Source organism: Lonchura striata, chromosome 11 (genome assembly GCF_050655825.1).
Source record: "Lonchura striata isolate lonStrDom1 chromosome 11, ASM5065582v1, whole genome shotgun sequence".
In the NCBI taxonomy this organism is placed as follows: domain Eukaryota; kingdom Metazoa; phylum Chordata; class Aves; order Passeriformes; family Estrildidae; genus Lonchura; species Lonchura striata.
This window is the reverse complement of record NC_140713.1, coordinates 24,126,085-24,141,119: the sequence shown is the minus strand read 5'-3', so window position 1 is coordinate 24,141,119 and position 15,035 is coordinate 24,126,085. Positions and strand designations below refer to the sequence as shown.

The 15,035-nt window shown below is 47.9% G+C and overlaps 1 protein-coding gene across 6 annotated transcripts in view; it reads left to right on the top strand.

The window, feature by feature from the left end:
- GALNS (galactosamine (N-acetyl)-6-sulfatase) overlaps nucleotides 1-15,035 on the top strand; it is a 42,031-nt gene that overhangs the window by 10,225 nt on the left and 16,771 nt on the right. For all 6 annotated transcript variants that reach the window (XM_085589972.1, XM_085589969.1, XM_085589968.1 and 3 more), the window contains 3 exons: nucleotides 1,030-1,133; nucleotides 7,025-7,161; nucleotides 9,663-9,765. In XM_085589972.1, coding sequence (XP_085446098.1) covers nucleotides 1,030-1,133; nucleotides 7,025-7,161; nucleotides 9,663-9,765 — 344 coding nt within the window. The remainder of the gene's footprint in view (nucleotides 1-1,029; nucleotides 1,134-7,024; nucleotides 7,162-9,662; nucleotides 9,766-15,035) is intronic.

The window sequence follows — 15,035 nt, the reverse complement described above, 5'->3', positions numbered from 1 at the left end:
ACTGTTGGAGGAGATGTCCTTGGCCAAATGGAATTTTTCCTGCCCCAGTGTTTCTGTTACCTGTGTGTATTTGCACTGTCAGGGAGGGAATATTCTGTAATTTATTGAGAACCAGGCTCAGTAACTTAGCAGGGTGTTTACTCTCCATCTGCCAAATCATATTTCAGCCTTCTGAGCAATTAGAGAAAGTTCAAGAGTCCCTCATTCTTTAGCTCTCATAAAAAATATCAAGAAGAGAAATGATTTTTGTTGCCTAACAAATTTCCTTTTGTTTAAGTGATGGTTTCTCTGAAACAAATCACTGCAAATTGATTTTAGAACCTGCTCTCTTCTCTTTGGAGCCAGGCTTGGCTTGTGGTTATTGAACCACAGAGCAGGGAGTTACCTGAGTTCTGATTTCAGCTCAGCCACTGGCTTTGACTTTGTGTGACCAGGAATCAGTTATGAGACCTCCCTTATTGTTCCTTGGCCAGCTGAGCTCCAGGGTTGGGTTAAAACTCCAGATATTCCTGCAAAGCCATCTCTGAGTGACCATTCAGGGAATGCAGGATTATTTTTCTCACTGTTATACCTTCATCTAATATTGTTCTGGTACTATAAAATTTAAAATCATTATGAAAAAAATGCTATTTCTGCTTGAAATGGTCAGATTTCCTTTGGTTACAGACAGCAGTTAACACCCTTTGAGGGAAGGAAAACACCAGTGAGGTATTTCCTGTTTGTCTGGGGTTTGTTTTTAATTTGGTTGTTGATAGCAAGGTGTGTTTAACTGTCACTTTCTCCCTGTGCTGAAAAGACACTCCTAAAATTTCATCACAAATGGATATTAAAAAAAAAAAAAACAAACCCCAAAAACAAAACCGCAACACAACAAACAAGACGACAATGACAAAACACCCCAACTCTGGCCATGTCGTTTGAAGAAGCATCCTTGCAGAATTGAGAATTCATTTCAAACCAGCCTGGGTGACAGTGTCCTTTTGAAATGCTGGTGTTTTGTGGGGTTGAAGGCTTTTTTTCTGTGCCTAGGAGGAAGCAATGGGCCTTTCCTGTGTGGCAAACAAACCACCTTCGAGGGTGGCATGAGGGAGCCAGCCATCGCCTGGTGGCCCGGCCACATCCCTGCAGGAGGGGTGAGTGTCTGCCTCGGGCATTTCTCAGCAGCCTGGGGGGCTGCAGGGAGTGGGGAGCTCCTCGCTGGCCTGGGGGGGCTTTGCTTCCCACTTTTACCGTGCCCCAAGTCCCAGTGTTTGTGTGGGTAAGGAGCTGCTGCTGCCCCAGGCAACTTCCAATGCAAATTTCCATTTAGAGGGTCTGTGCTCAACTTTGCTGTGAGCATCCAGGCTCTGCTCTTGTCTTCCTGCTCTTTTTAAACCCTCTACTCTTTTGGACCTCGCTATTTCTCATGTGTTTGAACAAACTGGAGTATAAAGAGCAGGAATTTGTTCCCCCCACTCTCCATGCCCTGAAGTACCGAGAGGTTTGACCCTCATTTTGGTGCTTGATGAAAGTTCCACTCAGGGAGGTTTAGACACCACATTATTGCTCTGTGCTGCCTGTACACAAATGCAGATATGATCACTTCAAAATATCCCCTCGGTAGCACTGCCAGCCCCCCTTGTCCCAGCTCTCATTACAGAAGGATGCAATCAATCCTGCTGCAGGATCACAGGGACAGCACAGCCCCCTCCCCCTGGTGAGCATCCCTGAGCCCTGCAGAAAGTGATCCTTCATTAACTGGGCACCGTGCTCGAGCCTGCAAACTGGTCATAAATAAAACATTTGTGGAACTTGCATTCCATGGGGGTGGTTTAATTGAGGCAGGCTAATGATAATTTATCATTTACATTTAGAAGGGACCATGAGGCAGCTCAGATCTGCAGCTGAGGGCAGGAGGGTGGTTTGGTTTCATTATTTTTCGAGAGTTCACCAAACCTACCAAGGATGGTTTATTATTTTTCTAATTTGAAATGAAAACAGTCATTTTGTTTAAATTTAAACATTTCCATAAAGCCTTTGCAAGCCAAGTACAACAGCCCTGGGCTAGCAAAGGAGAACATGAAACTGCAGCTGAGTGTTTTGTTTGCTGGGTCCAAACTAAATAATGTGATAAAAGTAAACACGCATTATAAATGGGGACGAGAAAATGCCCAAATTTAAAAATTCTTTCCATTGTAGTAACTCTGAGGATAATTAAGAACAGGAGGAGAGAGGAATCCTTGTGCCTGCTTCTTTTCTGCCTGGCTGGGACCCCTCTCCCAGGTAGTTTTTGGGAGATGCTGCTTGAATTCCTGGGAAGAGGCATTGCTGTGCAGAGCTGTGTGTGCAGGGTGGGCTGGGCAACTGAGCTGTGCCCAGAGCTCCCAGATTTTGGGATGCACCCAAAATCCCTCTTCCACCATGCCAGTGTCAGCCTTAAGCACGTGCTCAGCTTCAAACCCTCCTTATCTGCTGCTCAGGAACTGTGATAGAAACTCACCTGTGTTTTCTGCTTGTGTTCTTGCCTTCGAGGCTCCAGCACTGCTCCCTCAGCAGCCCTGACCACAGGTGAGAGACTTGTGTCCACCACTACACTTCTGGCTTTTTTTCTGTACCTTGCTGTAGCTTCACCATCCTCTGGAGGAGTTTTAACTGCTCAGCCCCAGTCCTGTGCACTCCAAGTAGCTGTGAAATGTGGGAAAGCTGCTTCAAAGTCTCTCATTGCTCCTACTTGTCAGGAGCTGAAGGAAGCAAAGGCTTGGGAGATGTGAACTTCAGCACAAAGCTGAAGGGTCAAGTCCTTCCTGTGCTGGGCTTGCTCCCAGGGCTGTGGTTGTTCCTTTCCATTTGAGGAGCAAGGGAAGGGTCAGGAGCTGTCTCAGGTGGAACAACTGCAGCCAGGAAAGGAGAGTTTGCGTCTCTGGCCAGTGAAATCCAGTTATTGTGTGGAAAGCTCTGTCTGCTGATGGGAATGCTCCTGGGAGACCTCACTGCAGCCTTGCAGTGTGTCGGGAAAAGGAGGGAAAGGGACTTTTTATATGGGCAGATAGTGCCAGGACACAGGGAATGGCTCCCACTGCCAGAGGGCAGGGTTAGATGGGGGATTGGGAAGGATTCCTCCCCTGTGAGGGTGGGGAGACCCTGGCACAGGTGCCCAGAGCAGCTGTGGCTGCCCCTGGATCCCTGGCAGTGCCCAAGGCCAGGCTGGACAGGGTTGGGAGCAGCCTGGGACAGTGGAAGGTGTCCCTGCCATGGCAGGGGTGGCACTGGATGGGCTTTGAGGTCCCTTCCAACCCAAACCATTCCATGATTCCACCTGGCAGTTTGTTAATAATTTTATTGACCCATAAGGCTGGGGGGGGTTGTTTTTATTCAAGAGTTTTTATTCCTGGAATACAGGAGCTCCTCGATCTGAGCACAAGGAGTGAGGCACAGGGTGGGAGCACCTGCCAGGCTCTCCATGGAGCTGGGGATAATTGGTGCAGTTGGCTGGTTTGCAGGTTTTTGGAGGGGAAAGATGCCTCAGGAGTGTGTGTTGCTCTTGGCATCAACACTCAGTGAGTTCTGCTCCCCACCAGGAATATTTATTCCCACACAAACAGCCTGGCTGCACTTCCCTCCTCAGCTCCGTTTTCCAGGTGAATTCACAACAAATCAGCGTTTCAACATTCCCCACATCACATCTGCCTTCTGGAAGGATCCAGCTGGAAAAAAAAAAATCATATTCTATTGGTATTTGAATCCTCCTCCTCTCTCCCCTCGCCCTCCTCCCCTTCCTCTCTCGTGCCTGCTTCCTGAAGGAGAAAAGAACATATCAACCCAAAGACAGCATTGCAACCTTTTCTTCCCTATCTCCCATGGGGCGCAAATTGAAATTGAATTAGACAGGGATATCAGGTCTGCTCGCTGTGATAACTGTAAAAGGATTTTATTTAAAAACACCCTGACATTTGTTCACCCAGTTTCAAATATTTAGCTTTCCTCCTTTCCATTCCTGGCGGGGGCGACTTTATTAATTGTCGCCTTTGATTCAGAGTTAAAGCTTGAAAGCACTGATAACAGCACTGGGGACTATTTCTTCCAGCGCCGTGGCCCACAGCAAAAGGATTTCATTTTCTTAAAGACGTTGTGTGGATACTGAGAGTTTATTAAAAAGAAGGGGGGGGAAGGAGGGGGGAAAAAAATCCGTCCTTACGTGCGTAATACCGGCTGTTCCTCACTGATACAGCAATATCTGATCTCCCTCCATTTATATATTATTTATTTTCTCTGGGCTGTTGCCCTCTCTGGATTTTTCTTTTTCTTTTCTTGAAAAAAAAAAAAAAGAAATAAATAAAAGGGAAATGCAACTAGAATGAAAGAGCCCTGTTGACAGGAGAAAAATGGTATTTTTTTTATTTTTTCTCTGAAAACACTTCAAAGATTTATATGAACATTAACCTTTTTTTTTTTTTTCCTTTTTCCTTCTTCAATGTGGTGCTGCAGAGCACAGATAAATCCAAGTGGCTGTGGCATGGGCATTTAATTTCCTTAAGAAGTTTTCTCTGCTTCACGGCAAAAATGTTGTCTGAGACCAGAAACGTAATTGGATGATTAAAGAGAGTCATCTACATCTGGTGCTGGATAATAAGGGCCAGGACAAGGGGAGCCTGGTGGCCCCCCAGGATTGTCCCCACGCTCTGGATAAATGAGGTGACATTAAAGGCACGAGCCCGGGGTCAGCAATTGCCTCTTATCAAAAGATTGAGGCGCTGGGACGGAGCCACAACAGGAAAAGTGATTTTTGGATTAGATGGAGAAATTGTGAGAGCTCTGATTACAAAAGGGCTCAGGCAGGGGCTGGCTCCTGGGCTGGGTGGGAGGAGCAGGAGGGGTTGGAGCTGCTCCTTCTGCGGCTCTGCAGGTGGGAATGAGCCTGGGAGGAGCCCCCAGGGCTGGGAGATGTTCATGGCCTCAGCTTCAGCCCTGGGGACAGGGCCAGAGGGACCTCAGCCATGTCCCTGTGCAGGGACAGGGATCACAGAGACCTCAGCCATGTCCTTGTGCAGGGAGGGGACAGGACAGGGCTCAGAGGGACCTCAGCCATGTCCCTGTGCAGGGACAGGACAGGGCTCAGAGGGACCTCAGCCATGTCCCTGTGCAGGGACAGGACAGGGCTCAGAGGGACCTCAGCCATGTCCTTGTGCAGGGACAGGACAGGACAGGGCTCAGAGGGACCTCAGGCATGTCCCTGGGCAGGGAGGGGACAGCCCAGGGCCCAGGCTCTGCTCCCAGGGCCCAGCCATGGCACAGGAGGGATGGGCAGGAACTGATCTCATGGAGTTCCACCTGGACATGAGGCAGAGCTTCCCCATGTGCCCAGAGGAACATCCCAGACCTGCCTGGACACTGTCCTGTGCTCTGGGATTGCCCTGCTGGAGCCAGGAGGTGGGACTGCATGATTAAAATAATTTTAAGGAGAGGAAAAGGCTGCGCTAAAATAAAGAATAAATGTTCTCCAAACCCCATCCAAGCTGGCCTTGAGCACTTCCAGAGCTGGGGCAACCACAGCTTCTCTGGGAAACATCTCCCTTTGTGCCTGCCCCCAAGGCTAGGCTGAGCAGGACCTTTCCCAGGCTCTGGCCATGGATAAATCCCAAACTGAGGGCCCAGGACCTCAGCTGATCCAGCTGCTTTCCCAAGGATCTCCACAGCCAGCTTTCCTCTGGTGCTTCAAGCTTTGCACTTTGTTTCCTCCCAAGGAATTGTGGCAGAATTCTTGCATGCAGCTTTAATAAGATGTGTTCCTGCCAACACCTCCTGATGAATGAAAGCCATTAAAAATTGAAATTACTGTAATCAAGTAATGTGATATTGTAATGTTAAACTTGTAATTAGGCCCCTGCATGTTGCTTTCTCCAGTTCTTTTTTTTTTTTAATTTTCTTAATTCTTTCTTTGTGTTCACTTTGTTCAGCCCAGCCTCTTAATACAAGGTTTAGGATCCTTTTTTTCCCCTATATTTTTGAGCCAGCATCTCATAAAAATTAATTTATCGTGTCATCATTTGTTGCATTTAAATAATTTGTGTCAGCTTAGAGGCTGGGGGTCTGTTTGTGAGTAGAAGGAATCAGAGGTAAAAGGTCTTTGATAGTCCCAATATTGTTCTGTTGGGATTGGACTTGGATTTTAGTCAGAAAGTGCTTTGCTGCTCACAGCTGTGGGGTTGTATCCAATGGTTTCTTGTTTCCCAACAAGTGCTGTTGCTGAAAATGCTCTTTTCTTGTCACATCTTGTGCTGGTGCCTCCTGGTGCTCCTGATCTGCCAGCATCTGCTTTAACTGAGTGTGTCACTGACTAATTAAACACCCTGCAACAACGGGGAGGGAGCAAAGACTCACAAAGAATCAGGCAGAACAGACTTTGCAGGGTTTTAAAATATAAATAATTAAGAGCATAGAGATGAGTATGGCTTCCAAGTAAGGAAGGAGGGGAAAAAACCCTTGTACATCTCCATTGAAGCCAAACCCAGATGTTTTTCTCCCTTATTAAAATATGGACTAAAAATACCACAACTTTACAGTTCTTGAATTGTTGGAAATGGTTTGCAGATGAAGTCATCAGGCTCTTTTTGTTATTATCCATCTATCCCTGTGCTTTCTGGGAACTCTCTCAGGGTATTCTGGACTCCAGAGATGACCTGGAGAAGGGAACAAATCAAGGACTTTTTTTTCCCTTGGTGTAAGTGCTGATTTTTCAATCCGCAAATGAGCTGGAATTTGCTAAATTAAGTTGAGCCCTGTGACAACACACTCCTGGAAAAGGGATACACAGGAGTGAGGAGAGGGAGAGGAAAATGGAAAAAAAAAATCAAAATGCAAAGTCTCCCTGGAAATGGAGAAATTGGGATTGTTTCCTTTGCTTTATTGTTTTCAGAGGAGTTTACTGGTGACTGCAGCAGTGTGAAGGGAGAGGTTTTCAGGGAGCTTTGAGGGAAAACCTGTTTCCATACGGATTTTCCTGAAGGGCTCTTTGCAGATGTGTTTCTGTTGATTTTTTTGGTTGCAGGTCAGCCATCAGCTGGGCAGTGTGATGGATCTGTTCAGCACCAGCCTCTCCCTGGCGGGTCTGCAGCCTCCCAGTGACAGACAGATTGATGGCATCGACCTTTTACCTGTCATCCTGCAGGGCAAGCTAATTGACAGGTCAGTGATTATCCCAGAGCTGCCAGCCCTGCTCCTGCCTGAAGGGATGCCAGATTTGGGGCTGGTTTTTTTTAACACCAGCTCCCAAGTGTTGAATGGAAGCTGAATGCACAGCAGCAGCAGCAGCAGCTTCCCACTGCGCTCCTGCTCCGCTGGAACAAGCTGAGCTGGGAATTCCTGACATGTGGCATGTTGCCATACAGTGGAGTCTGGGGACAGATGAAAATGTCACAGGGTTAGCAGGGATCCCTGGAACAACATATGGCAGGAGGGGAGATAAAAGCCTGAGAACTGGAGCCTGGCTGGGGGAGAATCCATTATTTATCCCTGCAAAAGCTGCCCAGAGCGTGCTGGGTCCTTGTCCTGCTGCAGAGCTGGGAGGTGAAGGCTGTGCTGCTGCAGAGGACCTGGAAACAGCAGGAAAATCCTCTTCCCAAGGTCCTGGAGAGCTTCTGCAGGGATAGATTTGGGTGAAAGACCTGGAGTCGTTATGTGCTGTCAGGTCTTGGGCACAGGCACCAAGATCTGACAGCAAATCCGGCCAAAAAACTATTTTATTGGAAGTGTCAGAGGTCAAGAGAAGTCTTGGAGTTGGGATTTTGGTGAGGAATTTGGCAATTTGGCAGCCTGGAAATTCTGACTACAGTCATATTCTTTGGGAGATAACAAGGAAACTTATGCATGGAAAACATTTTTGGAGCTCTTTTCTTTGTTGGATGAGAGCCTTTGTGCTGTGAATTTCCTTTTGTGCCTCTTAAGCAAGGAGCACACCTGAGTGTTACCTGACAGGAGCCTTGCAAGTTCCTCACACACAGCCTGGCCCATCTCCTGGAAGTTTGGGAAGTTTCTTTGTTGTTTTAAAAGGGAATTTCAGTGCAGTCACCAACCCCTTGCTTGTGTTACAATAACAGTCACTCAAAGCACGTTGTGGCTTTTTTTCTTCATTTTATCTATCTTTCTTTTTTTTTTTTCCTAGACATGACCAGGACAAAGTTTTCACAGTTCCCCAAAAACTTTCCAGGAGATACAGTTTTTGTGTTCTTTCAAGTGAAAGGAAAGTGAATGGGGGAGGAAATAAATAATTTCTGTCAAAATACTGAGTACAAGCTGGAATCCTCATTTGAAACAGAAAAAGTGGTTTTTTTTAATGAAAAACTTAAAACCTTCAGTCAGGAGGGCACATAATAACTGATCAGATATTGGCCATTGATGGCAAGGCAAAGGAGACTGGAGTGTTGTCTGGAATATTTTTGGGAGGTTTTGTTGATGGCACTGGTTTGTATCAGGTGCTGCAGTTTGGCAGCTCTCTCTTGCTGCCTTTATTTCACTCCCAGGTGCATTAAGGATGCAGGAATGGCTTTCTGGGAGCAGCTTCCCCTTCTTCCTGGGAACCAAGTTGTTTTCCCTTTGTTCCTGGTGACAAAGTTGTTTTCCCTTTGTTCCTGGTGGCAGCTCTTGGTGACAAAGGAGGGAGGCTCATTGTTACTGTGAGGCTACAAGAGCTCTGGGGCCACTCCTGTCATTCATGCGGGGATATTTAAATTTCACCTTGCATTTAGGGACAGGTTTTTCCAGGTGGCATCGCCAGAGTGACTTGGTTTTGGAGTGGCATCTGAGAAGGAAAGACAAAGGTTCCCCCTGACAAACAGCTTCACCCTCCTGTCCTGTCAGCAGCCCAAAAGAGCTGGAGAGAGGAGCTGCACCAACAAATCAACCCTTCTCCTGCAGATAGTCCCTTCCAGTAAAATACTGTGCTGTTCCCTCAAAAAAACCAGGAGTGTTTTGTTGGGAAAACCAGCAGGAATGTTGCTGGCATGCCCAGGGAACAGCACAGATGCAGCGAGTGAGATGCATTTCCTGGATGAATTATTAATTAGGGAAACCTCTGGGAACAAGTGCAGCTTTAGCAGCATGTTTACATGCTGCAAAGTGAAGTTTGGGGGGGAAAAGATGGAGAGGAATTAAAACCACAGCATGTCTGGCTGCCAGGTTTTTCCATGTGGAGTTTCTCAGAGATGTCATCCAGAACACACCGGCATCTGGTGTCCTCCTGGCCACCCTGCCCGTGTGGCACTGCCAGCTCCACGCTGCCCGTGTGGCACTGCCAGCTCCGTGGCAGAGCTGTGGAGCTGGGCAGAGGAGCCTGAGCATCCCAGAGCCTGTGAATCCCCCTTTTCCCTCCCAGGCAGGCACTTGAGAGCTGTCAGACGCTGGAACCGCCACGCTCCAGAGGAAATCCCAGGGGCTGAGAGTTCAAGGATTAACAATCACTGGCAGCCAAGCTGGATAATGTTTCATTCTTGCACCGTGTGAGCTCTCAACTTGATGAACACTTTAAGAAATGTTAATTGAAAACCTTGCAGAGGAGACTATTAGGAGGCAGCCTGTTCCTGCCTGATATCCACATGGGAAGTGGGATGCCATTAAGGGGTTTGTGGCCCTTATCAGGAGGCTGGGCCCAGGCTGTTGGTGTTTCTCATGCGGCTCTACTCTCCTTCCAGGCCCATTTTCTATTATCGTGGCAACGAGCTGATGGCAGTGAGAGTTGGGCTTTACAAAGCTCACTACTGGACCTGGAGCAACTCCTGGGAGGAGCACAGCAAGGTAATGGCACAGGGACCTGGCCTGGAGTCACTGGGATCCTGGGGACAGACACCCTGGGAACTGGGGGATGTCACCATGCTTTGGGCTCCTCAGAGCTGCTGTGCAGGTTTCTGTTGGGTACCAGGAATATTTCTGCCCCAAAAGGGCTGTCCTGCCCTGGCACAGCCTCCCAGGGAGGTGGTGAGTCCCAGTCCCCCTGTTTAACAGCCATGTGGATGTGGCACTTGGGACATGGATCAGTGGTGGCCTTGGCAGTGCTGGGGGAACAGCTGGACTCAATGACTTTAGAGGATATTCCAACCTAAATTATTCTGTGCTCCTAAAAAACCTGAGGGAACTGGACCCCCCACCCTGAAATCGGGGACAGAGAGAGGAAAATGAGCAAATTCCAGGTTGTTCTGAGGGATGCTCCCTTTAATCAACTCTTAATCCCCCTTAATATTGAACTGAATTTGGAGCTTTTAGATGCTCACCCATGGTTGGACTCCCTGATCCTTGTGGGTCCGTCCCAGCTCAGGATATCCTGGGAAAGGCTGGAGCCTGATGCCACACTGACCACGAATGTCACAATTGCTGGCACAAAACACCTCCTTTGAACTATTGAAATGGAACTGGGATGAGTTTGTTGGGTTTGTGATGGTTTAAAAGGAAAGCTGTAGGAAAGGCACAGTGGAAAATACAGCAGTGGTTGAAAGCAGTGAAATAAATGTGTTTAATCTGTTATCAGCACTTCTTTGAGCCCACATCACACTATGTACAACATTTTATTTATCTCCTGGCTGATCTCCTCACAGTTAGATGTTAAGCACTATTATTTCCTTTACTTTTTGTGTCTTTTCTTGGCTCTAAACTCTGGGGCATTTGCTGAGTGGCAGCTTCACACGTGTGCCATGCTGCAGATCCCTTTAGACAGGAACCCAGAGCACTGAGACCCAGCTCTCAACAATCCTGACAGCAGCCTGGGCTTGGGGAGGGATTGTTTGTATGATTTATTTTGTTTCTCTTTTTTTTTTTTTTTTTTTTTTAACTTATGGAAGGTCCTCAAGGCATCACAGGTGCAGAACTAAGTGCTGGTGACATTTGTGGATATAAAAGTGCAGGGATTCTTTCACTGGGATGTCCTGGGGGTAGAAGGAAGTGTCAGCTCCAAGGGAGTCATTTCCATTCAGGGCTGTAAATGTGTGTTTGTCTTTTTTCAGACTGCAATGCTTCAGGAGTCAAAGCTTGTTTTACAGGGAGCAAGCAGGAAAGGAAAGTTGGCTCTAGAAATGTTTTTTATGCTCTGTCTCAGTGCTAATTCCACGCAGATAAAATGAGATCATTTATTTGTCTTGTGTGTGAGTAAAACCTGTTTATCACCCGTGGAGGCTTTTCCCTGGGTGGGAGGAACTGGGAGCTCCTCTCTGTCTGTGTGTTTGGGTGCAGGGGTGGCAAATTCCCAGAGGAATTCTTGCTCTCCGTGGTGATAAAAGCACATACCCACACTTCCAGTTGGCAAATAAATAAACCCCTGCATGGAACTCAACTCATTCCTACATGTCTGAGTGTGGAACGGTGATAATGGGGACCAGCTACTCCTTCCAGAGGCTCTCCCACTGTGAGCAGTGGCAGTGCTGCAATTAAGGAATATTTATTTCTTTCCAAGTCTTTGTTTAACTGCTGTCTGATAAAAGTCAGCAATTATCCTGTACATCAGAGAGACGATTACAAATCCACTCTCCTTCCTGCAGCTTGGATCACATGAGCTTGATGTGGGGAAAATTGGAGCACATTAGTGGCCAGAGCAGCCATTAACAACACAGCAGAGGAAGCTGAGGCTGAGATTTGTTCCAATTCTCCTCATGTCTTCGAGCCATTAATTACAAACCTCGCAAGTTTAAAAATAGAAATAAATCAGAATGCAGAGCAGCTCCACAGCTCCCAGCCCTGCTGGAGGAGTTTCTAAGCTCACCTTACAACACAGTTCCCTCTTTCAGTAACTGGGCTTCCCAGCTGTGTTGATATTGGACTCTGGAATCAAAAAGGCCACTTTGTTTGCTAATTCCATTTGAAAAACAACTATAAATCCATGCACATCTGTGGCATTTGGAATTCTGACTGTTGGCTGTTTGTTCAATAAGGTTGACTTGCCATCCCAGTAGAACTCCAGCTAATGAGGATTTGTTAATTGTATGATCTTTAGAGGTCTTTCCTCATTGTGAATCCAGTGAGACTTCCAGATATGAAACTCCCTGTGTGAAGGTCCCCACTCAGACCTGGAATATGTGGTTTTCCTGTCATCCATTGGAAAGAGAGCTGAAGTTGGCCAGATGTGGCAAAACATCTGCCTGCACATTTTGGAGAGGTTTGTTTTATGGGTAGGGGAATATTTCATGGTTTTTACAGACAGGGTTCAGCCAGCCCTCCTTTCACTTTCAGAATTCCCTCGGTAATTGACTGTTTGGAAAAGCACCGATACAGTAAAATTGCCCTGGGTTTAATCCACATTTTTGTTCCACTTTCAGACGGGATTATCTCATGAAAGCAGCCAGAACCCCATTTTCATGCTGATCCTGGCAAATGGGGAGCTGGTGCCTGTCCTGGGCCTGTTTGGGATGGCCAGGAGGGTGAGGGAGGACGTGGCCCCTCACCTGCAAAGCTGTGTTTGACTGGGGTGGGAGTTGGTTCAGCAATAAAGGATGTACACACAAATAAAAATGTACCAGGGAGACACAGCCTGCAGAAAGCAGAGCCTAGCAAAGCAGAACAGGGCTCTGAAGGCTCCTCTCCATCTGGCACTCAGAATATTGACTCTGGAAACATCCCGTGCAGGCAGCACGCAGCTTTGCTGTCATCCTCCAGTCCCATGACAGCAACGTGCCCTTACTGGTCTGCATCCTCTGCCTTATGGCCTGGGATTAGGGCTTGTCATCTGACACACAGATGAATTGTGCTCTTCTGTTCTTCCCAGGTTTTGTTTGTTTATTTTTTAACCCCCAAGCAATTTTTTTTTTCCTAGTCTGACTCCTGTCAGGAAGTCTTGTAGTCTCTCTCGGTGCTGGAGGATACCTTGATGCTGCCTTTGCTGCTGGATGAACTGGATTTCTTGATTCTTGAGGGGGTGGTCTCTTGAAGGCATAAAGGGAAGGCTCACTCCACAGAATTGAGTGGGAGTAAGCATTTTGTGGGACATTTTCTCTGAGGATTGCACAGGATGCTTATTTGGAGCTGTTTACCTGCCTTCCATCTATATAGGTGGCTCATGTTTACATAATTTGACATCTCTGACATTCAAGAAGTGATAAATGGGACAGAGGGAGATGAAAGGAAGCCTGACTTGAAAAATGTGTTTGTATTTTTAAACAGTTTGATAAAGGCAGGAAAATCTCCTCCTGCACACGGGCTGAGTCCCTGCTGCTCCAGGACTGGTGGATCTCAAGCTTTTCCATTGTTGTTCACCTTTTTTCTTGTAGCAAAAATCAGCAGTGATGAAAATTGCCACGTGTGCAGGAGCAAAGGGAGAACTGAGGAATAAACCTGGGGAGATCCCTTTTGGACAGTGAAATGACTTTTACTGGCAGTCACCTGTCAAATGCTGGGGTTTTTTGAAAGTAAGGGGTCTGAATGGGTAAAAAATGGGTGTTTTCTATAAATTTACCACAGTAGGCAGCAAGTCCTCAGGAATTTCCTAATTTAGTGCTGCATAGAGGAGGCAGGAATGGGAGGCGGCAAGAGAAAGGAAATTTCCTTTTCTCTGCCTCCCACCAAAAGCATCCAGCACAAAACAGCCCTTGTACCTCCCAAGAGCACTGATGCAAGAAGGGGAAAAAATAATGAAGGGGAAAACGTGGAAAACGCCTTTTGGTTGTGGGAGAGGGGCTGATAACATCAACCTTTGTGCTGTCAGCTTGTTCGGAGCCTTCAGTGGGATTCCTCGAGCGCTCCTGCGGCTTTAAAGGCTGCGTGGAGGCGCCGCTATTGTTTTAATGCGAAGTGCCAGAGGGGTTATTCCAGTCAGGCTCTGCGATTGCCCTTCTCCCGCACGTGGAGGGATCGATAAAGCCTTTTCTGAGCCGGGGATGTGAAGTCAAGTAGAACCTCACAAATAATGACATTTGATTTTGGTTCTCTAAGCATGTGAGCCAGGCATCGATCGGAGCTTGCTGTGCTGCCCATCCAGGGGGCTGCCCATCATCTCTGGGGGGATGTCATCATCCCTGGGGGCTGTCCATCATCTCTGGGGAGATGTCATCATCTCTGGGGCTGCCCATCATCCCTGGGGGCTGTCCATCATCTCTGGGGCTGCCCATCATCTTTGGGGCTGCCCATCATCTCTGGGGCTGCCCATCATCTCTGGGGGGATGTCATCATCCCTGGGGCTGCCCATCATCTCTGGAGAGATGTCATCATCTCTGGGGCTGCCCATCATCTTTGGGGGCTGTCCATCCTCTCTGGGGGCTGCCCATCATCTTTGGGGCTGCCCATCATCTTGGGGGATGCCATCATCTCTGGGGCTGCCCATCATGTCTGAGGGCTGCCCATCTCCTTGGGCTGCCCATATTTGAGTGCTCTTCCAGCCTCTTTAACACATCAGAAGCATTTTTGGGTGCAGGGGGTTGAAGCCCGGCACCCCCCTTGCTCATCCCAAGGAGGATTTCACCAGGAATGGCCAGGAGGCTGTGGCAAACAGCAAGAGGTGACATTCCAGCCTTGAACTGACAGCTGGGCTTTTCTCCTTGCAGTGTTCAGCTGCTTTTGGTGCCCTGGGTGGTGCTGGGGGAGCAGGAGGCAGAGCTGGGCTGAGGTGGCTCCTACTCCTGCCAGCCTGAGCTGGGCTGGTGCCAGGCTGAGGAATTGCCAGAGGGCTCCCGTTAACACAAGTGGTGATTCCATCTCTTGGCAGGGAGCCCAAACTGGCAACTGGCTGTGTTTGTCTCATGTCTATATTGACACAGCATCTGTGGGCCATTTGCTCTGGAAATTAAAGCTGTGCAACCAAAGGCTGCTGCATGCCAGGGATGGAAAAACAGCCCGGGCTGTGTGATTGCTGAGCAGGACAGGCGTGGTGGTCACTGGGAGGCTCACCTGGTGGGCAGGGAATGTCGTGTTTTGATCAGAATAATGGAAGGAAAGGATTGTTGGAATCTCTCCTGCAGCAAACAGGTTTTTGTGCTGTGCAAAACACTGTAAGAGCAGCGAGCTGAGCTGCTCTTGATGCTCTGTGTGGGCTCCCTTTAGAAGGCAGGAGATGCTCCAGACAGGAGCTTCTGGTTTGGCTTTCAGCCTTTTGT